Source organism: Magnolia sinica, unplaced genomic scaffold (genome assembly GCF_029962835.1).
Source record: "Magnolia sinica isolate HGM2019 unplaced genomic scaffold, MsV1 ctg357, whole genome shotgun sequence".
Taxonomy (NCBI): Eukaryota; Viridiplantae; Streptophyta; class Magnoliopsida; order Magnoliales; family Magnoliaceae; genus Magnolia; species Magnolia sinica.
In genome coordinates, this window is record NW_026682818.1 from 71,949 (window position 1) to 95,905 (window position 23,957).

At 40.3% G+C, this 23,957-nt stretch overlaps 1 protein-coding gene, 2 non-coding genes and 1 pseudogene across 3 annotated transcripts; all 4 read right to left on the reverse strand.

Annotated features, from left to right (window-relative positions):
• Positions 1 to 1,593: 1,593 nt before the first annotated feature.
• LOC131236307 (small nucleolar RNA snoR74) lies at positions 1,594 to 1,724 on the reverse strand. Its single transcript, XR_009166672.1, has one exon. It is a non-coding gene; the product is annotated as a small nucleolar RNA snoR74 (small nucleolar RNA).
• A 3,730-nt stretch (positions 1,725 to 5,454) lies between these two features.
• On the reverse strand, positions 5,455 to 7,309 carry LOC131236302 (pentatricopeptide repeat-containing protein At4g33170-like; annotated as a pseudogene).
• A 9,928-nt stretch (positions 7,310 to 17,237) lies between these two features.
• LOC131236308 (small nucleolar RNA snoR74) lies at positions 17,238 to 17,368 on the reverse strand. Its single transcript, XR_009166673.1, has one exon. It is a non-coding gene; the product is annotated as a small nucleolar RNA snoR74 (small nucleolar RNA).
• Positions 17,369 to 21,098: 3,730 nt separating this feature from the next.
• LOC131236305 (pentatricopeptide repeat-containing protein At4g33170-like) lies at positions 21,099 to 22,976 on the reverse strand. Its single transcript, XM_058233419.1, has one exon. The coding sequence runs from the start codon at positions 22,931 to 22,933 to the stop codon at positions 21,191 to 21,193; it is 1,743 nt and encodes a 580-aa protein (XP_058089402.1). The 5' UTR covers positions 22,934 to 22,976; the 3' UTR covers positions 21,099 to 21,190.
• Between the last annotated feature and the right edge of the window lie 981 nt (positions 22,977 to 23,957).

The following is a 23,957-nucleotide window of genomic DNA, read 5'->3' on the forward strand; positions in this document are numbered from 1 at the left end:
GCAGGAGTTATAGGAAAGTTGTGTACATCTGCAACTGAGATTTGCTAAGCCCACACACATGTACAATAAAACTCATGTGCGCACAGTGATGCAGGCGAGAGTTATAGGAAAGTTGTGTCCATCTGCAAATTAGATTTGCTAGGCCCACACACGTAGAATAAAACTTACGTGCGCACCACACGTTTGTCATCATGGCACACAGGTCTGAGATCCAATCCATCCAGTAGAAAGGCACCACTATATCGATGCCCTAGCCCAAGAATGAGGTTGACCCACTGGCCAGAGGGCCTCAGTTTGGCTGAGGTTTTCTCACCCAAACCATCTGTTTCTAATATTGGGGCCCACCTTCTGAGAAGACCAGATTAATTTTAAGGAAAACATGGCTGGGACCATCCAGTAGATGGATTTAATCTTGGACCTACATGCCATGATGGCACACATAATGTGTATGGCTCTACACTCGTGTGCAATCAACAAACCTTCCAACAAGCGACAGAGATCTTTGCAAGCATGTAGAAGTGGAAACCCTTAAAGGAAACGGGCTACGCTGTGGGAAAAGCACAAATTTGGAAAATTGTTTTCCTAAAATTGATTAAGTGGTTAACCATACACACTCAAATCCCAAAGAAGTAAATTTCAGAATCAAAATCACAAAAAATACACTCTTTTTAGCAAAGCCAAACAGGCTCTTAGTGATTTTCAATAAAGACTTGCTATATAAACATGTCCCAGCTTTTAATAACCCAGCAACAAATGGGATTTTTATGTAGAATACTAAGAAATAATAGTGGCATTACATTCATCCATTTATGGAGTTAGTTTATAATGGCCCATCATGTGTTGAACCCATGGTTTTGAAAATTGGCTACGGTACATAGGCATATTGTAACAGTATAGGTCATCCCCATTACACGATAGGTAAATATTGATGTATAGGAGTTTCTTGCTCCCAAAAAATCCCATGACAATTCATATTGCCAACACTGAATTGTAGAAAATACTTTGAGTTCATAACTTCGTATTCAAATCAAGAAAATTAGTGAAGCATAATTCATCACCAATTTCCACATTGCTCATTAATTTTGCAGCATGCTTCATTGACTGAAACATCTGCATGAAAAATATATTTCACGAGCGACCTCAATTTCATTAAAAGCAAAAAGCAGAAAAAACAATCAAGAGATTCGAAACAAGACTTCCTTTGGCAAGCATTATGATCTCATTAGCCTCACAAAGCACACAAAACCGAAAAAAAACAAAAACAATTTTGACACATTTGTATGAAAAAAATCACAAAACATAAACAAATCTGTGAGCAATTAGCTTCAGCTGAGAATTCCATTTAAAAATAAATAAAAAAAATCCTACTAGGAAGTTTCTCCAAAATTGCAATGGCATATGTGAGCTTACAAAAGATTGTTCAGAAGAACTTACTAGGATAACAACAGTGACATAATAACCAATTTTTAATGAGGTTAAGTTAACACCCGGTCAAGGGTTCGAGTATCCATAGGTGGTGAAATCCCACTACGGCGTGAGTGTGTGGGGGTGTGTGTGCGTGTGTAAAAAAATAAAAATAAAAAAGTTAATATTTAATGTGTCTTCATTTACTGAACCTTTTGCCATTGACAAAGCTTACAAAGGTTCACCCAATAACAATGTGTTCAGTTTCCCTGAAGTTTATGAGAGACCTGCTCATATAGACAACAGGCCACTGCTTTTTTTCTTCAGGTTAAAAACCCTAGACAAAGCAATATCATGACGAGTCAACATTTGGAAAAGTCCATGGAAAAGATAAAAAATCATCCTGAGATTATTAAAATGTCAAAAGAGGAAGCATTCCCGACAAGCAAAAGCTGACCACTGTGTAAGAATGTCTTTGTTCATATGCTGATCACGAAAAAGAATGTTATAGTTTTTTTTTTTTTTTTTTTAAATGCCTAAATATGAGTTCCACTCTCACCAATCTTCACCAACCAGTTGGTTTCTCCAGAAGCAAAAAAGACAAACACCAGATTGCAAAGCAACTGGCTCAGATAACAAACGACACCTTAACTTAAAACTATAGCATCAGTGGCAACTAGAAGGACCAAATAACTACCAAGCTATGTGACAATGGCACTCTATTTTCTAAAAAAGAAAAAATTTATCATGTCAGATATAAGGGAAAAAAAAAAAACACTTTTACCTTCCTGTTCTCATACATCAACAGTATCATATACTTTTATATAGTTGTTAGTGCATTTTACTTAAGAAATACATTTTCCAATACTCATATTTTCTTATATAACATATTTTTCAATATCATATACAAAGTAAGTTGGTACAAGTTGAAGGCTCTAAAGGGCAAGGGAAAGGCCAAAAAGGACATAGGTGAAGGTGGTAAGAAAAGACTTGATGACCTATGGTCTAGCTGAAGTTATGGTCCTTGATAGAGCGGAATGATAGAATAGGATTCCTGTAGCCAACCCCAATTAATTGGGATAAGGCATAGAAGACTTTCTCATGGATCTCCATCATGGCTGGGGATGCTCTGGCAGAGTGTGATAGTCGATTTGGAGGCACTTGCAAGTTGTATGTGCCAGCATATGTTAATCCTAAGTTAACCATTGAAATTACCAGACCCACTGTCCATTGATAATAGGTCAAATCCATGTAATTTTTTATTGGGACCCACATTCCAACTGTTTAATATAGTTACATGTGATTTCTTAGACTGTGCCACACTATGGAAGTTTTCTTCCCCAACATTTTAAGAATGGTGGGGACTCATCTACTGTGACTATGCCATAGTGGACAGAAAGACCGGACTGTGGACTCAGCTTTGGATGGAGCATAACCAATCTTCACACCTGGCAGACAATACTGACCATCCATTTGGTAGGTGCCAATGGGATTCACAATGTCGGATCATCTGGATAGATGCACATGTGAGCCACATGTGAGAAGTACGAGTCACCACTATTTTAGAAGACTAGGTTTCAATTACAGTGGTCATAATTTTCTATGTGCACAAGTAATGAAATCACATTAACCAAAAGTTTGAAATTTAGAGCTGTTAATCAAGTTTTGCTATCTATCATCTACCAAATATACCTCATAACCAATGCCATGGAATACAAAGGCCACCCCACTCGGCAAGATTTCAAGCCGGGTCACAAGATCCCGACTGGGCAGGATTTGTCAAGTTGGACCATGGATAGGTCAACTCAACACGACTCACCACAACTCACTCAGGATGAGTCGCTCGCCTGGTCAAAAGTTATGAGAGGTAAGGACGCAACCAACGCATCAGCCACACTTGTGAATGAATTTTCTATTTTATCTATGACAAGTGCTCCAATGCTGTCAGAGCACTATTAAGTTATAGTGCTCCTACGTGTTGAAAATAAAATATGCACTTATAGAGAATGTCGAGAATGGCTTAAAGGCGCGTACTAATGTGCGGTTTTTTAAGATAGTCGAAGCCTCTCAAATGTGCAAGGTGCCACACTACCCTTGGGATCCAATTAAACTTGGCTTGATCCAGTCTTCCAGCAAGCTTTCATTGCTCAACAAAGACGCAGTACTTGACCTTGCACTATATGCCTGAAATGAATTGAAAATAAGGAGATGAAGTTGAAGTTGTTCCAGCACCTGACTCTTATCTTTTTTTATAGAAGGATATTAATTATGCAGTTAATGAAATACGCAATCCCAATGTAATGCTACTAATAGCAAGAAGCTTCTAGGTCAAGAGACTTTTTAGCTCCCCAAGTGGGCTTGGAGACTTTATAGTCTGTCATCTACCTCATTGGACTTGAGGCCCAACAGATAAGTCCACTTGGACAAGACTAAGTCACAATGGAGGCCCCACAGCACTGTGGGTGTGCTCTCTTTACTCCACTTCCAATTTGGGACTAAACAAGTTTCAAAAAAAACAAAAGTTTAGCAAAGAAATTTTAAAAACTATTTCAGCACTAGTTGCATCTGGTAACTTACACAGTTCAATAAATCAATCTAAACTGTCCATTATGTCTAGAACTCATTTCAAGGGCTACCATACTGACTTGATGACCGAATCCATCTTAAATTCATCCTTATTGTTTGTAGCTATCCTTTTTCCAACCCATGGATGAGATGGTTTAGATCGCCTAATAGAAGTCAATTCTTCAGAATCATAAGAAATCCATGATAGGAACTATCAACTAGATGGATCAAATTGTTGGTTAGACCTATTCTTGTATAAATGATGGTGACCATCCATCATAAGATGAGTGTGATATTTACATGGTTGCCCATGATATCTGCATGGGACCTAATGGACAGTCTAGATCAATGGAATGGATTGTTTAAGTGTCCCAATCAAACTAGGAGCACTCCAATAGCGTTCCGAGAGCACTGAAGCATCTGTCTGTAATATCATCATTAAATCAATTAATCAATTTATCAAATATCTAAAAGAATCAAGTAAAGACCCAGATGAGTCTTTGAGTCAACCCAATACAGGTAGACATCAAGTCTAGTCAAGTTGAGTTTTTGGGTTTTAAAACTATGGTTCCTGTTACCTATCTGAAGATGTGAACCGCAACCCAAACCACTCAAGAGTCCAGCTGAATAACTTTAACCAACTGTGAATCTTATGGCACTCTGTCATATGCTCTGCCGCTACTTTGTTTTGGGCTCCACGGGGGAAGCTATAATACCGTTCATGCCTTCCCGACTTGGAAAGATTACTAAAATGCTTCTACCTGAGATGCTCGTTATGGACTGAGACTGAGTTCAGGCATCGTAGATGACCATAGAACACATCCAAGCTCAGATGATTGGATTGGATCTACTTGCAACGGATTGAAATTTAAATGCAGCATCAGTTGGTAACGAGCTGAGGATATTGAGCAACACCCTGCTGAGAACATACTTCAGTTGTGAAGCACAGGCAGAGCCATAACCCAGATATCTACAATGGAACTTTTGCTCTTGTCCACCTTGCTGGAATTGGCAGGCAGTCTTGGAGAGAAGATAACCACTCCGGAAAAATCAGGACTCCTCAATTTCAGGCTGATAACCTTGTGCCAGCCTCCCTTTGGGATGAGAATGCAAATGGGCAGTCCAAATATTCTGGGTCCCCTCAATTCCGTGCCTGCAGCGATTGAAAGATGATGACAACAGCACAACATGAAGCAGGGATTACAAACAACATATCTAGCAATCTCGGAACAGTGAAAGACTGTGCCTCTTCCTGTATAGCCAGCAGCAGCGCAATGCAAACAGCAGCCCGGCCTAAACAGGCCTTGTAGCAAGCTGCGAATTCTGGAATGCACTTGGATCAAATGGTCCTGCCTAAAAAGACTACACCCAAGTCAATATCCTCCAGGTTGGGTTTCAATTAATCGACGGGCACATCATCTACGGTCCCCCCTAAAGGGACTACACCCAAATTGCGATCTTCCAAGTTTCGATCAGCAGGCCCATCACCTACTTTGACCCAATCAGGTCACCACCGTCGTAGGATCTCAGTTTCATAATCAGCTCTCAAGTTCGATTCTTCGTTTGTATTCAATCATTTACCAGTAATCCCCACAAGTGCAGCTCCCATGCTCAAACTTGTGGTATCTATTCACATCCCTCACAACAATCTCCCTCTCCAAAGCCCTGCTCATAAACTTGAAAGCCTCATGACAGTCTCTACATATCCTCAGATTCTTAACAACCCTCAGAGCTTTCCCCGGTGGAGCAGCCCCGCTCACCACCCCAAATGCCACCACCAGCTTCTCGCTGTGATACCAAAGCGCCTCCCTCTTCTCAGCTGCCTCAACCTCGTGCAGCACCACCTCCGATGCCTCCACGTAGCCCAGCTTCGCAATCTCCTCCATCAATTCCACCAGCTTGGCGTATATCTCGGCTGTCCTTTCATGCCTCCGGTCTCCTGCCAAGAAGATGTGCACTTCTCCACGCACTTCTATCCAGCTCCGCCCACCTTCCTTCTTCACCCCTCTGTCTTTCATCATCGTCCTTACTTCAGCCATCTCAGGCCATCTCCCAGCTGCTGTGTTGATGTTTGAGAGCATCACATAGGCTGAATCGTCTCGTGGGTTGTGCTCAAGAAGCTTATGGCCCACCACCCTGCCCATGTCGACCGCACCATGGGTTGCACAGGCGGAGAGCAGGGTCCGCCATACTGCAGCGTCGGGCTCAAATGGCATTGTGTTTGCGAGGTTCTCCGCATCCTTGAGTTGGTCTGCCCAGGCCATGGTGCCCACCACACAAGTGTAATGCTCAAGCCCCGGTTGCACTCCATATTCATTGGTCATTGAATCAAGCCATTGCTTGGCTTCAAAGACCAAGCCTGAGTTGCTAAATGCAGTGAGGATTGCAAGAATGCTGAGCTCGTCGGCTACTAGCCCATGGCTTGGCATCCTGTAAAAAAGCTCAATTGCAGAGCCCGAGTCGCCCTGTTGGGCGTATGCTGCCATCATTGAATTCCACCCGATGATGTTCGCGCCCGGCAACAACCCATCGAACACCTGCCGCGCGTCAGAAACAAGGCCTGACTTCCCGTACGCATCAACCAACGCAGTCCCCACAAGGAGGTTCGACTTGAGGCCCGCAACGGCAGCATGCGCGTGCAGGATCCGGCACTGCTCAAGAGCAGCCGCCTCCGCTGCCGCCCGCAGCGCAGCAGAAACGCTGTACATGGTGGACCCCACGCCGGCCGATCTCATGCCTGCGAATATTGAGATCACGTCCGCCGAGCGGCAGTTCTGCGCGAGGCCGACAATGGCGGCAGCATAGCAGACCTCGTCTCTGTGAGGAATTCCATCGAACGCCTTGCGGGCATCGTCCGGAAGGCTGCATTTCAAGTAAATGTGGACAAGAGCGCTTCCGGAGAAGGGGAGATGGGAAAGAGAGAGCTTGAGGGCGAGGGAGTGGAGCTGGAGGCCGGTGGAGAGAGAGGGGAGGGAAGCGCAGGTTTTGAGGAGGGTGGCTAACGTGCGCTGGGGGGGGGGGGGGAGGAGGGGGTGGCGGAGCATGGAAAGGAAGAGGGAGAGGGAGAAAGGAGTGCTGGCATGGGCGGTGATGATGGACGTCCAGGATACGACGTTGGGCGATGGGATTTCATTGAAGAGGCGGAGGGCGTAGGAGAGAGTGGATGGGTTTTGGAGTAGAGAGTGATGAGGCTGTTGAAGATGGAGAGATCGGTGGTGCCTGTTTTGATGGCCCGCGCGTGGATGGGGCCCGGTGAGCTGGTGGGCCCCACAACGGAAGGTGGTGCTAGGTCGCCCTCGAGCATGTTAGCGGCGGCCATGGCAGACGCATTCTTGATGGAGAGGCGAGGATGGTGATTTAGTTTGAATTTGGCAGATGGTTCCTGTAATCTAAAGTTCTTGTGGCCCACTGCATGTCCCGTGAAACCACTCCGTCTATCAGTTTCTCCAGACTGTATTATGATGGGAGCCTGAATATGAAGCAGATCCAAGATTGAAGTGCGCCACACCACAGGAACGGTGAGGATGTAAACGCCCACCTTTCAAACCTTCTCGGCGCTCACCGTGACGTTTAAATGCCATCTAAACGGAAAAACACAAATGCCAGCGGGATCCTAGCTTCTTTGGGCCACAAGAAGATTTCGATGGTCGGCTCTCAATCCCCACCGTCTCTTGTTGTGTGGCCCACTTGAATCTTGGATCTGACTATTTTTTTGGGCTCCCACCGTGACATAAGCTGGGAAAACTGATGGAGGGAGTGGATTTCGTACGGACATCTCCGTAAGCTTCATTGAGTGTCCACGTGAGGCCCGTCCATCATGATGCATTGATTACATCTCCCAAAGTGATGCATTGATTACATCTAATCTGTTCATCATGTGCGATCCATTATGTTCTTCCAGGAAAGTAGGGGATTCAAAACTCAGGTGGACTACAACACAGGAACGATTGCAATAGGGAACCCACCATTAAAGTTTCTCAGATATCTTGTGGGTCCACACCATGTTTTTATATGCTATCCAATCCATTCGGAAGGTGTGGCCCACCTGAGTTACTAAGTTCCTAAGCATAAAACAAGGGGCCCACATTATGGACGCAGAGGATGTTTTGTACGCAGATTGCGTACGGAATAACTCAGTAGGCTAAGCGTACTGAGTAAACTCTGTGGGATCCACTGTGATTTATGTATTTGATCCACCTCGTTCATCCATTTTAACAGTTAATTTCAGTTTCTAATCCCAAAAATAAAGTGCATCCAATAATCAAGTGGACCACACCGTAGGAAATAGTGTGAATTGAGTGTATACCGTTGAAAAATTCTGGGGGGCCACAAAAGTTTTGGATCAAGCTGATATTTTTATTTTCCCTTTATCCAGATCTTTGTAATCTTATGAACATGTTGGATGGCAAATAAAGATCACTATGGGCACTAGAAAGGTTTCAACGGTCGAAATCATTATTCCCGCTATTTCTTGTGGTATGGTCCACTTAAGCTTTGGATTTGCTTCAATTTTTGGCTTAACTTATAAAATTAACTAAAACAATGAATGAACAGATTGGATAAACCACATACATTCAAGTTGGGCCCAATTGAGTTTACTCAGTACGAAAAAAAGCATACTGAGTAACTCAGTACGCAATCTGATTTCGTGGTGAATAGTGTGGTGTGGATTATCTATGGAGCCCATCGTGGTGTATATATTTTATCCACACTGTCCATACATTTTTCAAACTCATTTTAGGAGATGAACCCAAAATTGAAGTATATCGAAAGCTGAAGTGGACCACACCACAAGAAATAGTCGCAATCGCATGCTTATAATTAAAAACTATTTCAACGGTGGACATCATTATCTCCCTTATTTTCTGTGGTGTGGTCCACTTGAGTTCTTGATATGCTTCAGTTTAGAAATAGTTTACTAAAATTATCTGTAAAAACGAATGGATGGCATGGATAAAACAAATACATCACGGTGGGCTCCACAGAGAATCCACACGACGCTATTGCGTGGTGAGCTCCTCACTCTACAATCCACGTCCCGATTCCCCTAATTCCTCTAACTTGCTCGAGCCGCCTCTCTCGTCCTACTCTCTCTCTCTCTCTCTCTCATGGCGTCTCAGAGCAGAAGACCTCCGTTGTCTCTGCTCGGGTCGAGCAAGTTCAAGGTTTCAAAACTACATGTAAAGGTAAGACAATAATTAACATAATACAATTTCTTTAATATTATATCCAACCCTAATATCTTTTTCGTACCACTACATCACCCCTTAATTATTATCAAATCATCAGGTCATTGATAAGATATAACATGTGACAGTTCAGTGTTCCAAATTGTTTATCACTACTATTAATAACATAAAAATAAGCTAAGCAAAAAAGCAATGTAAAGGCTTATAATGTATCATGATTATAATATATAATCATGTTGTGTAATAGATTTAACAAACCCTATAATTAACCACACTCTTGATATTGATAGTATTATTAATACCTATCGGGATAATCATGAATTGTGTACATAACAATCAAATGTTAAAATATAATTGAAATAAGGAAATTCCATATCCATGTCCAAATTTTGATATTATCATTATATATAATATGTTTAGATCAAGTTAAGAAGGTGAGTATACTGTTATCATTTAATTGTTATGTACACAATTTAGAATATATTTTTTGAATTAATATAATTGATTATGCCTTACCCGTCGTGGCACTAGCACCGCCCACTTAGTACGGCGCCCCTGCCCACCGCCTAATTCGCCCCGTCGATGCCTTGCCCGCCGTGGGTTTATACATATGGTACGACTGTAAAGTGGACCATACCACAGGAAAAAGTAGAAGTAATGATTTCCACCATTGAAAATTTTTTAAGGACCCAGTGATGTTTATTTGTCATCCAACCTATTCATAAAATAAATATATGTGATAAATATTCATAAGAATCACTCCGTCTTTGATAACATCGAATGGGGTATATTGATATCATCGAAACAAATGTCGACGATATCGAAGTTCACCACCCGATAAATAGCTGGCGAGCGAAAAAAATTCATTTTTACTTCCCTGTTCGATTTCTCTGAGAGTTTCTTCCGTGGTTCTCATCTTTTGTCAACCGCCAGCCATCTAGGGTGACTTGAATCAGGTAATCTCTGACACATACTCTTGATTCCTCAACGTATACTTCGTTGTGTCAAGGCCTTTCTAGTTGAAAATTTCAGGTTTATTCCTATAGTTCTCAGATTCTTTTTCTTTGACATTTTCTTCTGAGTTATTCAAATGACTAAGGAGAAATATAAGTCTCCTATCACTAGTGAATCATTCAGGCCTACCAGAAAGAAATCCTATATTTTATATAAATTGGGTTTGGGAGAATCTTGAACTCTTATGGATATATATATATATATATATATATATATATATATATATATATATATATATATATATATATATATATATATATATATATAAAAGGGAAAAGGTTGCGCAATTCATGATTTATACAAAATATCATATTAATTTTGATCTTATTAATATAATTATAAAATCAAAATTGAACACATATTACATCAGAGATTTATAATATATGTTATCCTAGTTGATAATATAAATATTATGACTGATTATAGTTATATCATTTTTGATAATATATTATAATGTATGTTAAATTGAGTTATTCAGAGTTACTCATGGGCCACATATACATCACATTGGGTCTCACTCAAGGGCCTAATACACATCACGATGGGTCAAGTTCAACTGGATCGAATTTCGGTTCGAGTTGGATTGAGTTATTATGTAACCCGAACTCGACTCAGTCAGGATTTGGGATGACTATACCATGAATTGATTTAAAGGAAGCACAAAATGAATCAGAGAGTCACGAAGTGACGTAATATCTATCCGGGACAACTTTACAGAATTATCTAAATTGTGCACCAACTAAATTGCATCATAATGAAATCGAGCATGTTAAAACTTTTGTGACCTTTAAAATATCATTTTAAAGGTCACAGAAGTTTTGCATTAATATGAAAATTATTTTTACTCTTCATTCAAGTGTTTGTGACCTTATGAAAAGATTGAATTTAAAATAAGCATTACGGTGGGCCCTACAAATTGTAAGTAACATATCAGTGTGGAATTCCTTAAATAATAAATAATTTTTTAATTGGTGAGCCACATCCGTGGACCCCACTTTGTAGTACATAAAAACTATTTTTTTTCAATTTTTAGAGGCCTTTAATCCACCTCATAGGAAGTTCAGATGGAGTGGATTAAATCATTTAATATATTTACATGATTGATTAGGTAAACATGAATTTATATACAAAAGGCCTAATTTTAAAGTATAATATAGTGGTCGATATTTTTATTATATATTTTATGGTAACAACTTATATTGGATTAATATATGTATTGTATTATTACATATAAACATACGTTTTATTAAATTTACAATTTTTATATATATATATTTTTTTTATATATATATATATATATATATATATATATATATATATATATATATAAAATATACCTGATCATTACCCAATCATTTTATAAATATTGGGTATATAATGTAATATATAATGAAATAATTATCTTATTTCAATGTGAGATATTATATTATCATTGAAATAACAATATGAACTTGAAATTTATAATAATGCGCAATATGATTACTGTGATTACTTATACATATAATAATATATATAATGTATTTATATAAGTTTAAATAATGATACACAAAAGAACAGAAGGAGGTATCCTATAGTATAGTGGTGCAATGTTTGATAAATTCATTCTAAATTATATGTATTACCACATAATACATATATTCACATTAAGCTATAAATGTTTAAAACAGTAGTATTTCATTACTACTGTTTTAAATTTTCCAACATGTCCGGTTGACTACGTGATTGCTTCAATTTATAGGATATAACTGCATCATTATCACAAAATTAGATTTGTATTTAGTAACATATCTGATTATATCATAACATCTAATACCATAAAAGTTACTTGATAATTATCAAGTTGTAAATATTATAGATTCTAGGTAACATATTTTATTAATCCAAACGACGGATATGTTATAACTATCTATCGTTTGGATAGTTATAAAATATCATTTCACCTTTTAAAATTTTATATAGCGTTTGAATATATATTATCTACCTAATGATTGTGTCACATTTTAGATTTGCTAAATTAATCCATTTGAGTTATTAAGATATTTTATTATACCATTCATATAGGATGGTATAATAATAATTTAATTGGTGAATGATGAGCATGTACCCATCTTACCATTGTATAGGTGTATAACATATACACCTAGATATGTGATAAATATTATATGAAACATAATTTATCCGTATAAATTACTCTCATCTGATTATACCTTCTAACATCGAATCAATCATAATTATCAAATAAATTATAGATCATCAAAATATACCTGAATAACTATTACTTAATGTTATATCACTTTATTATAACTGATCATTAATATAATATACCTATTTATATAGGCTTCATAATTAAAAGTATTGGTATTTCACTTGCGTCGCTTAATATCATTTAAACCTGTCATATAATGAATAAATATTTCGGCTCAGAATAATAATAATTATTATTATCAAATATATTGAGCTGGTTCATATATCTCTTGAATGTAATAGTGAACTATCATTGTTTAGAACTATCACCTTATTTTTTAACTACATTTATATTGGTTTGTTTATATTTCTCATACTAATGTAAATTTTGATGATATATACTTTATTTGATATAATGTATTTCAAGTTATGTTAATACATCAATATCTAAACTGAATTGATTACATATATTAATACATATTATTTTCTAATTATAACATTAAGTAATATAAGATGGATATGTTTCTATAACTAGTATGTGATATGATATATAATTTACCATAGATTGTCCACGTGAATTATAACCAAATTCCTGCACATAAATGAATACAACTACCGATAACATTTTATATTATTATTTGTCAACAAATTGTCCCATTGTATTACTATATATAATTAATTTATAGTCAAATATAATCATCAAAATGTATGGTTCTGTTATATATCACTTTGTTAGTATTATCCAAACTAAATGCACATCATCCACCCCAGTGTTCAAGAAATTGATGTAATGTGACTGTTAGAGTAGATTATATCATACGCTAATCACACCAACAAAACTTTTATTATGAATTTAAATAAAATTCTTTAACCGTTCATTCATAGTCATCATGCTATTACTTCTTATAATATAGTTGAGAATAAAAAATGCAATAGTACTCGAGCATCTCTAGACAATATTTATATTCTTTTAAATAAAATTCTATCTTTTATTATTATTATTATTTTCACACACGCACTCGACCCCATGATCTCAGGTTGATACAATCTGTCTACTAGCCCCACTCACATAAGAATATACCTACCCTCGTTTTACTTTATAAGCTCTACGCGGTGGCCCACGGTCTCTATTGGGACACCAACTAAGAAATGAGTCAGATTCAAAACTCAAGTGGGCCACACAATAGAAACGCGGACTTCCATATATTTACCGCATAAGCTCTGTACGGCCCACCGTCTCTGTTGAAGATCCACTCTGTTCATCAGTTTCGCTACCTGATGTTAGAATATGAAGTAAAAAAAAAAAGAGTCAAATCCAAAATTCAAGTGGGCCACGCGATAGAAAACAGTGAAGATGAAAAGGCTCTAAACCTTCCAGTATTCCACCGTGATGTATATATGCCCACCAAACCATTTGGATGGTTATCGACACATGAATGAACTGAAAATACAAATTTACCCTCATCTATAATTTATGTGGTCCCCACTTGTGTCTTTGATCTGCATCTGTTGTGCAGGTTGGATATCTGACACGACTCACTCGGGATGAGTCACTCACTCCCCTAGTCAGAAGTTAAGAGAGCATGGGACTCAACCAATGCACTAGTTACTCTCTATTTCCGAGACAAACAGATTGGAGACTAAAATCAAAGATCAAGAATTCTCTCGACTACCAATATTGCGCTATGTTCAAACAACTAGTGAAAGGAAAATATGCCAATTCATACAGATGAGTTCTTTTTGCGCCATGACAATAGATGTGAGTCCACGGACTTAAGAATTTATTCTTTCACCAATACTTAGTGAACAAAGATACACATAAATTAAATAAGGCAGAATGATGCCGATTTTACTAGATATTATGAAATAATGTTTATTACAATTGATAACATGCGAGACAATAAAATGAATAAACAAAATAAAAAGGAATAAATACTTGATGGGTTGGACATGGGTTTGTAGGGCTCACTTATTGGCTTGTCCCTTAGACAATGCAAATCATAGATCATAATCCGGGACTATCCTTACCGTAGCATCAGAGGGGTGATTAGACCCACCTGCTCCTGTATTAGTTAGGCGGGCTGCTGGACTTGTGCCATGTATCATCGCCTTTTGCAAAGGTCCCATATCATGTAGGCTGTTGGATTCTGCAGGCCCACTCTTCTGCACTGACTTTCAATACACATTAGAACAGGCGAATCGAAGTAGGTGCGACCAACCAAATCGAAAATTAGATGATCATGATATACAACTTATGGTTGCTTTATCCGATAGCCTTGTGCCATCAGTTCCCTCAGCCTATATTAATGATGCAAGCCTAAAAATAAGATAGATCTAAGATTGAACTGGGCCACACCACAGGAAACAGTGAGGATGAAAACACCCACCTTTCAAACCTTCTTAGTGCTCACCGTAACGTTTAAATGCCATTTAACCAGTTCATAAGGTGATTCCCACTAAGATGAAGGAAAAAAACAGGAAATGCAACCTGATCCAAAACTTTTGTGGGGCCACAAGAAGGTTTCAATGATGGATTCTCAATTCCCACTGTCTCTTGTTGTGTGGCCCACTTGAGTCTTGGATTTGACATATAAAAGATGTTTTTTCAGGCGTTGTTTTTCTGAGGTCATTGACAGTTTTATTTTTGCAGAATGAAAGATGTGAAGCTCTATTGAATATTAGCCATGGATGTTTTGAACTCATTAGCATAGAAAGGCAACATAACATGGAAGAAGCAGAACCCCAGAAATAACTTCCCCAGAGGGTAACGGTTGATCCTCTGATTGATCCCCAAACATAACCAGACGCAAATATGCAAATTTAAATTCCTTAAACATTACTAAGAGACAGAGCAGTCTAATAATCAAGGAACCTATCACCTTAAGATGACAAATTATTGTCAGAACCATCTAACACTACCACAATGTACAGTGTTCATCCAAAAAGTAAATGACAGAAATCATCTAGCACCAGCATTATATACAGGTGTTCATCCAAAATGTGGCAGAAACCTCAGGGCCTGTTTGGCATTGCTTCTAGCAACTGTAGACTTGATTATCAAGAAATGATTCTTGACAAATGCTCATGTGAAAAGTGCATGTTTACTGGTAAAGAAAAAAACAATTTCCCCATGAAGGTTCAATGGTCAGAGTTGAATCCCACTGTTTACCATGGAGTGGCCCACTCAAGTCTTAGATCTACCTCTTTTATTGAATCATATCATAATATCATAGGGGGAAACAGATGGCTAGATGTCGCACAGTCATCACAGTGGCCCCACAGTGATGCAGGCAGGAGTTATAGGAAAGTTGTGTACATCTGCAACTGAGATTTGCTAAGCCCACACACATGTACAATAAAACTCATGTGCGCACAGTGATGCAGGCGAGAGTTATAGGAAAGTTGTGTCCATCTGCAAATTAGATTTGCTAGGCCCACACACGTAGAATAAAACTTACGTGCGCACCACACGTTTGTCATCATGGCACACAGGTCTGAGATCCAATCCATCCAGTAGAAAGGCACCACTATATCGATGCCCTAGCCCAAGAATGAGGTTGATCCACTGGCCAGAGGGCCTCAGTTTGGCTGAGGTTTTCTCACCCAAACCATCTGTTTCTAATATTGGGGCCCACCTTCTGAGAAGACCAGATTAATTTTAAGGAAAACATGGCTGGGACCATCCAGTAGATGGATTTAATCTTGGACCTACATGCCATGATGGCACACATAATGTGTATGGCTCTACACTCGTGTGCAATCAACAAACCTTCCAACAAGCGACAGAGATCTTTGCAAGCATGTAGAAGTGGAAACCCTTAAAGGAAACGGGCTACGCTGTGGGAAAAGCACAAATTTGGAAAATTGTTTTCCTAAAATTGATTAAGTGGTTAACCATACACACTCAAATCCCAAAGAAGTAAATTTCAGAATCAAAATCACAAAAAATACACTCTTTTTAGCAAAGCCAAACAGGCTCTTAGTGATTTTCAATAAAGACTTGCTATATAAACATGTCCCAGCTTTTAATAACCCAGCAACAAATGGGATTTTTATGTAGAATACTAAGAAATAATAGTGGCATTACATTCATCCATTTATGGAGTTAGTTTATAATGGCCCATCATGTGTTGAACCCATGGTTTTGAAAATTGGCTACGGTACATAGGCATATTGTAACAGTATAGGTCATCCCCATTACACGATAGGTAAATATTGATGTATAGGAGTTTCTTGCTCCCAAAAAATCCCATGACAATTCATATTGCCAACACTGAATTGTAGAAAATACTTGAGTTCATAACTTCGTATTCAAATCAAGAAAATTAGTGAAGCATAATTCATCACCAATTTCCACATTGCTCATTAATTTTGCAGCATGCTTCATTGACTGAAACATCTGCATGAAAAATATATTTCACGAGCGACCTCAATTTCATTAAAAGCAAAAAGCAGAAAAAACAATCAAGAGATTCGAAACAAGACTTCCTTTGGCAAGCATTATGATCTCATTAGCCTCACAAAGCACACAAAACCGAAAAAAAACAAAAACAATTTTGACACATTTGTATGAAAAAAATCACAAAACATAAACAAATCTGTGAGCAATTAGCTTCAGCTGAGAATTCCATTTAAAAATAAATAAATAAATCCTACTAGGAAGTTTCTCCAAAATTACAATGGCATATGTGAGCTTACAAAAGATTGTTCAGAAGAACTTACTAGGATAACAACAGTGACATAATAACCAATTTTTAATGAGGTTAAGTTAACACCCGGTCAAGGGTTCGAGTATCCATAGGTGGTGAAATCCCACTACGGCGTGAGTGTGTGGGGGTGTGTGTGCGTGTGTAAAAAAATAAAAATAAAAAAGTTAATATTTAATGTGTCTTCATTTACTGAACCTTTTGCCATTGACAAAGCTTACAAAGGTTCACCCAATAACAATGTGTTCAGTTTCCCTGAAGTTTATGAGAGACCTGCTCATATAGACAACAGGCCACTGCTTTTTTTCTTCAGGTTAAAAACCCTAGACAAAGCAATATCATGACGAGTCAACATTTGGAAAAGTCCATGGAAAAGATAAAAAATCATCCTGAGATTATTAAAATGTCAAAAGAGGAAGCATTCCCGACAAGCAAAAGCTGACCACTGTGTAAGAATGTCTTTGTTCATATGCTGATCACGAAAAAGAATGTTACAGTTTTTTTTTTTTTTTTTTTAAATGCCTAAATATGAGTTCCACTCTCACCAATCTTCACCAACCAGTTGGTTTCTCCAGAAGCAAAAAAGACAAACACCAGATTGCAAAGCAACTGGCTCAGATAACAAACGACACCTTAACTTAAAACTATAGCATCAGTGGCAACTAGAAGGACCAAATAACTACCAAGCTATGTGACAATGGCACTCTATTTTCTAAAAAAGAAAAAATTTATCATGTCAGATATAAGGGGAAAAAAAAAACACTTTTACCTTCCTGTTCTCATACATCAACAGTATCATATACTTTTATATAGTTGTTAGTGCATTTTACTTAAGAAATACATTTTCCAATATCTCATATTTTCTTATATAACATATTTTTCAATATCATATACAAAGTAAGTTGGTACAAGTTGAAGGCTCTAAAGGGCAAGGGAAAGGCCAAAAAGGACATAGGTGAAGGTGGTAAGAAAAGACTTGATGACCTATGGTCTAGCTGAAGTTATGGTCCTTGATAGAGCGGAATGATAGAATAGGATTCCTGTAGCCAACCCCAATTAATTGGGATAAGGCATAGAAGACTTTCTCATGGATCTCCATCATGGCTGGGGATGCTCTGGCAGAGTGTGATAGTCGATTTGGAGGCACTTGCAAGTTGTATGTGCCAGCATATGTTAATCCTAAGTTAACCATTGAAATTACCAGACCCACTGTCCATTGATAATAGGTCAAATCCATGTAATTTTTTATTGGGACCCACATTCCAACTGTTTAATATAGTTACATGTGATTTCTTAGACTGTGCCACACTATGGAAGTTTTCTTCCCCAACATTTTAAGAATGGTGGGGACTCATCTACTGTGACTATGCCATAGTGGACAGAAAGACCAGACTGTGGACTCAGCTTTGGATGGAGCATAACCAATCTTCACAGCTGGCAGACAATACTGACCATCCATTTGGTAGGTGCCAATGGGATTCACAATGTCGGATCATCTGGATAGATGCACAGGTGAGCCACATGTGAGAAGTACGAGTCACCACTATTTTAGAAGACTAGGTTTCAATTACAGTGGTCATAATTTTCTATGTGCACAAGTAATGAAATCACATTAACCAAAAGTTTGAAATTTAGAGCTGTTAATCAAGTTTTGCTATCTATCATCTACCAAATATACCTCATAACCAATGCCATGGAATACAAAGGCCACCCCACTCGGCAAGATTTCAAGCCGGGTCACAAGATCCCGACTGGGCAGGATTTGTCAAGTTGGACCATGGATAGGTCAACTCAACACGACTCACCACAACTCACTCAGGATGAGTCGCTCGCCTGGTCAAAAGTTATGAGAGGTAAGGACGCAACCAACGCATCAGCCACACTTGTGAATGAATTTTCTATTTTATCTATGACAAGTGCTCCAATGCTGTCAGAGCACTATTAAGTTATAGTGCTCCTACGTGTTGAAAATAAAATATGCACTTATAGAGAATGTCGAGAATGGCTTAAAGGCGCGTACTAATGTGCGGTTTTTTAAGATAGTCGAAGCCTCTCAAATGTGCAAGGTGCCACACTACCCTTGGGATCCAATTAAACTTGGCTTGATCCAGTCTTCCAGCAAGCTTTCATTGCTCAACAAAGACGCAGTACTTGACCTTGCACTATATGCCTGAAATGAATTGAAAATAAGGAGATGAAGTTGAAGTTGTTCCAGCACCTGACTCTTATCTTTTTTTATAGAAGGATATTAATTATGCAGTTAATGAAATACGCAATCCCAATGTAATGCTACTAATAGCAAGAAGCTTCTAGGTCAAGAGACTTTTTAGCTCCCCAAGTGGGCTTGGAGACTTTATAGTCTGTCATCTACCTCATTGGACTTGAGGCCCAACAGATAAGTCCACTTGGACAAGACTAAGTCACAATGGAGGCCCCACAGCACTGTGGGTGTGCTCTCTTTACTCCACTTCCAATTTGGGACTAAACAAGTTTCAAAAAAAACAAAAGTTTAGCAAAGAAATTTTAAAAACTATTTCAGCACTAGTTGCATCTGGTAACTTACACAGTTCAATAAATCAATCTAAACTGTCCATTATGTCTAGAACTCATTTCAAGGGCTACCATACTGACTTGATGACCGAATCCATCTTAAATTCATCCTTATTGTTTGTAGCTATCCTTTTTCCAACCCATGGATGAGATGGTTTAGATCGCCTAATAGAAGTCAATTCTTCAGAATCATAAGAAATCCATGATAGGAACTATCAACTAGATGGATCAAATTGTTGGTTAGACCTATTCTTGTATAAATGATGGTGACCATCCATCATAAGATGAGTGTGATATTTACATGGTTGCCCATGATATCTGCATGGGACCTAATGGACAGTCTAGATCAATGGAATGGATTGTTTAAGTGTCCCAATCAAACTAGGAGCACTCCAATAGCGTTCCGAGAGCACTGAAGCATCTGTCTGTAATATCATCATTAAATCAATTAATCAATTTATCAAATATCTAAAAGAATCAAGTAAAGACCCAGATGAGTCTTTGAGTCAACCCAATACAGGTAGACATCAAGTCTAGTCAAGTTGAGTTTTTGGGTTTTAAAACTATGGTTCCTGTTACCTATCTGAAGATGTGAACCGCAACCCAAACCACTCAAGAGTCCAGCTGAATAACTTTAACCAACTGTGAATCTTATGGCACTCTGTCATATGCTCTGCCGCTACTTTGTTTTGGGCTCCACGGGGGAAGCTATAACACCGTTCATGCCTTCCCGACTTGGAAAGATTACTAAAATGCTTCTACCTGAGATGCTCGTTATGGACTGAGACTGAGTTCAGGCATCGTAGATGACCATAGAACACATCCAAGCTCAGATGATTGGATTGGATCTACTTGCAACGGATTTTTATTTAAATGCAGCATCAGTTCGTAACGAGCTGAGGATATTGAGCAACACCCTGCTGAGAACATACTTCAGTTGTGAAGCACAGGCAGAGCCATAACCCAGATATCTACAATGGAACTTTTGCTCTTGTCCACCTTGCTGGAATTGGCAGGCAGTCTCGGAGAGAAGATAACCACTCGGGAAAAATCAGGACTCCTCAATTTCAGGCTGATAACCTTGTGCCAGCCTCCCTTTGGGATGAGAATGCAAATGGGCAGTCCAAATATTCTGGGTCCCCTCAATTCCGTGCCTGCAGCGATTGAAAGATGATGACAACAGCACAACATGAAGCAGGGATTACAAACAACATATCTAGCAATCTCGGAACAGTGAAAGACTGTGCCTCTTCCTGTATAGCCAGCAGCAGCGCAATGCAAACAGCAGCCCGGCCTAAACAGGCCTTGTAGCAAGCTGCGAATTCTGGAATGCACTTGGATCAAATGGTCCTGCCTAAAAAGACTACACCCAAGTCAATATCCTCCAGGTTGGGTTTCGATTAATCGACGGGCACATCATCTACGGTCCCCCCTAAAGGGACTACACCCAAATTGCGATCTTCCAAGTTTCGATCAGCAGGCCCATCACCTACTTTGACCCAATCAGGTCACCACCGTCGTAGGATCTCAGTTTCATAATCAGCTCTCAAGTTCGATTCTTCGTTTGTATTCAATCATTTACCAGTAATCCCCACAAGTGCAGCTCCCATGCTCAAACTTGTGGTATCTATTCACATCCCTCACAACAATCTCCCTCTCCAAAGCCCTGCTCATAAACTTGAAAGCCTCATGACAGTCTCTACATATCCTCAGATTCTTAACAACCCTCAGAGCTTTCCCCGGTGGAGCAGCCCCGCTCACCACCCCAAATGCCACCACCAGCTTCTCGCTGTGATACCAAAGCGCCTCCCTCTTCTCAGCTGCCTCAACCTCGTGCAGCACCACCTCCGATGCCTCCACGTAGCCCAGCTTCGCAATCTCCTCCATCAATTCCACCAGCTTGGCGTATATCTCGGCTGTCCTTTCATGCCTCCGGTCTCCTGCCAAGAAGATGTGCACTTCTCCACGCACTTCTATCCAGCTCCGCCCACCTTCCTTCTTCACCCCTCTGTCTTTCATCATCGTCCTTACTTCAGCCATCTCAGGCCATCTCCCAGCTGCTGTGTTGATGTTTGAGAGCATCACATAGGCTGAATCGTCTCGTGGGTTGTGCTCAAGAAGCTTATGGCCCACCACCCTGCCCATGTCGACCGCACCATGGGTTGCACAGGCGGAGAGCAGGGTCCGCCATACTGCAGCGTCGGGCTCAAATGGCATTGTGTTTGCGAGGTTCTCCGCATCCTTGAGTTGGTCTGCCCAGGCCATGGTGCCCACCACACAAGTGTAATGCTCAAGCCCCGGTTGCACTCCATATTCATTGGTCATTGAATCAAGCCATTGCTTGGCTTCAAAGACCAAGCCTGAGTTGCTAAATGCAGTGAGGATTGCAAGAATGCTGAGCTCGTCGGCTACTAGCCCATGGCTTGGCATCCTGTAAAAAAGCTCAATTGCAGAGCCCGAGTCGCCCTGTTGGGCGTATGCTGCCATCATTGAATTCCACCCGATGATGTTCGCGCCCGGCAACAACCCATCGAACACCTGCCGCGCGTCAGAAACAAGGCCTGACTTCCCGTACGCATCAACCAACGCAGTCCCCACAAGGAGGTTCGACTTGAGGCCCGCAACGGCAGCATGCGCGTGCAGGATCCGGCACTGCTCAAGAGCAGCCGCCTCCGCTGCCGCCCGCAGCGCAGCAGAAACGCTGTACATGGTGGACCCCACGCCGGCCGATCTCATGCCTGCGAATATTGAGATCACGTCCGCCGAGCGGCAGTTCTGCGCGAGGCCGACAATGGCGGCAGCATAGCAGACCTCGTCTCTGTGAGGAATTCCATCGAACGCCTTGCGGGCATCGTCCGGAAGGCTGCATTTCAAGTAAATGTGGACAAGAGCGCTTCCGGAGAAGGGGAGATGGGAAAGAGAGAGCTTGAGGGCGAGGGAGTGGAGCTGGAGGCCGGTGGAGAGAGAGGGGAGGGAAGCGCAGGTTTTGAGGAGGGTGGCTAACGTGCGCTGGGGGGGGGGGGGGAGGAGGGGGTGGCGGAGCATGGAAAGGAAGAGGGAGAGGGAGAAAGGAGTGCTGGCATGGGCGGTGATGATGGACGTCCAGGATACGACGTTGGGCGATGGGATTTCATTGAAGAGGCGGAGGGCGTAGGAGAGAGTGGATGGGTTTTTGGAGTAGAGAGTGATGAGGCTGTTGAAGATGGAGAGATCGGTGGTGCCTGTTTTGATGGCCCGCGCGTGGATGGGGCCCGGTGAGCTGGTGGGCCCCACAACGGAAGGTGGTGCTAGGTCGCCCTCGAGCATGTTAGCGGCGGCCATGGCAGACGCATTCTTGATGGAGAGGCGAGGATGGTGATTTAGTTTGAATTTGGCAGATGGTTCCTGTAATCTAAAGTTCTTGTGGCCCACTGCATGTCCCGTGAAACCACTCCGTCTATCAGTTTCTCCAGACTGTATTATGATGGGAGCCTGAATATGAAGCAGATCCAAGATTGAAGTGCGCCACACCACAGGAACGGTGAGGATGTAAACGCCCACCTTTCAAACCTTCTCGGCGCTCACCGTGACGTTTAAATGCCATCTAAACGGAAAAACACAAATGCCAGCGGGATCCTAGCTTCTTTGGGCCACAAGAAGATTTCGATGGTCGGCTCTCAATCCCCACCGTCTCTTGTTGTGTGGCCCACTTGAATCTTGGATCTGACTATTTTTTTGGGCTCCCACCGTGACATAAGCTGGGAAAACTGATGGAGGGAGTGGATTTCGTACGGACATCTCCGTAAGCTTCATGGAGTGTCCACGTGAGGCCCGTCCATCATGATGCATTGATTACATCTCCCAAAGTGATGCATTGATTACATCTAATCTGTCCATCATGTGCGATCCATTATGTTCTTCCAGGAAAGTAGGGGATTCAAAACTCAGGTGGACTACAACACAGGAACGATTGCAATAGGGAACCCACCATTAAAGTTTCTCAGATATCTTGTGGGTCCACACCATGTTTTTATATGCTATCCAATCCATTCGGAAGGTGTGGCCCACCTGAGTTACTAAGTTCCTAAGCATAAAACAAGGGGCCCACATTATGGACGCAGAGGATGTTTTGTACGCAGATTGCATACGGAATAACTCAGTAGGCTAAGCGTACTGAGTAAACTCTGTGGGATCCACTGTGATTTATGTATTTGATCCACCTCGTTCATCCATTTTAACAGTTAATTTCAGTTTCTAATCCCAAAAATAAAGTGCATCCAATAATCAAGTGGACCACACCGTAGGAAATAGTGTGAATTGAGTGTCTACCGTTGAAAAATTCTGGGGGGCCACAAAAGTTTTGGAT

Coding starts and splice junctions, on each gene's coding strand:
- LOC131236305 (XM_058233419.1), bottom strand. CDS start 22,933: ATGGCCGCCGCTAACATGCTCGAGGGCGACCTAGCACCACCTTCCGTT.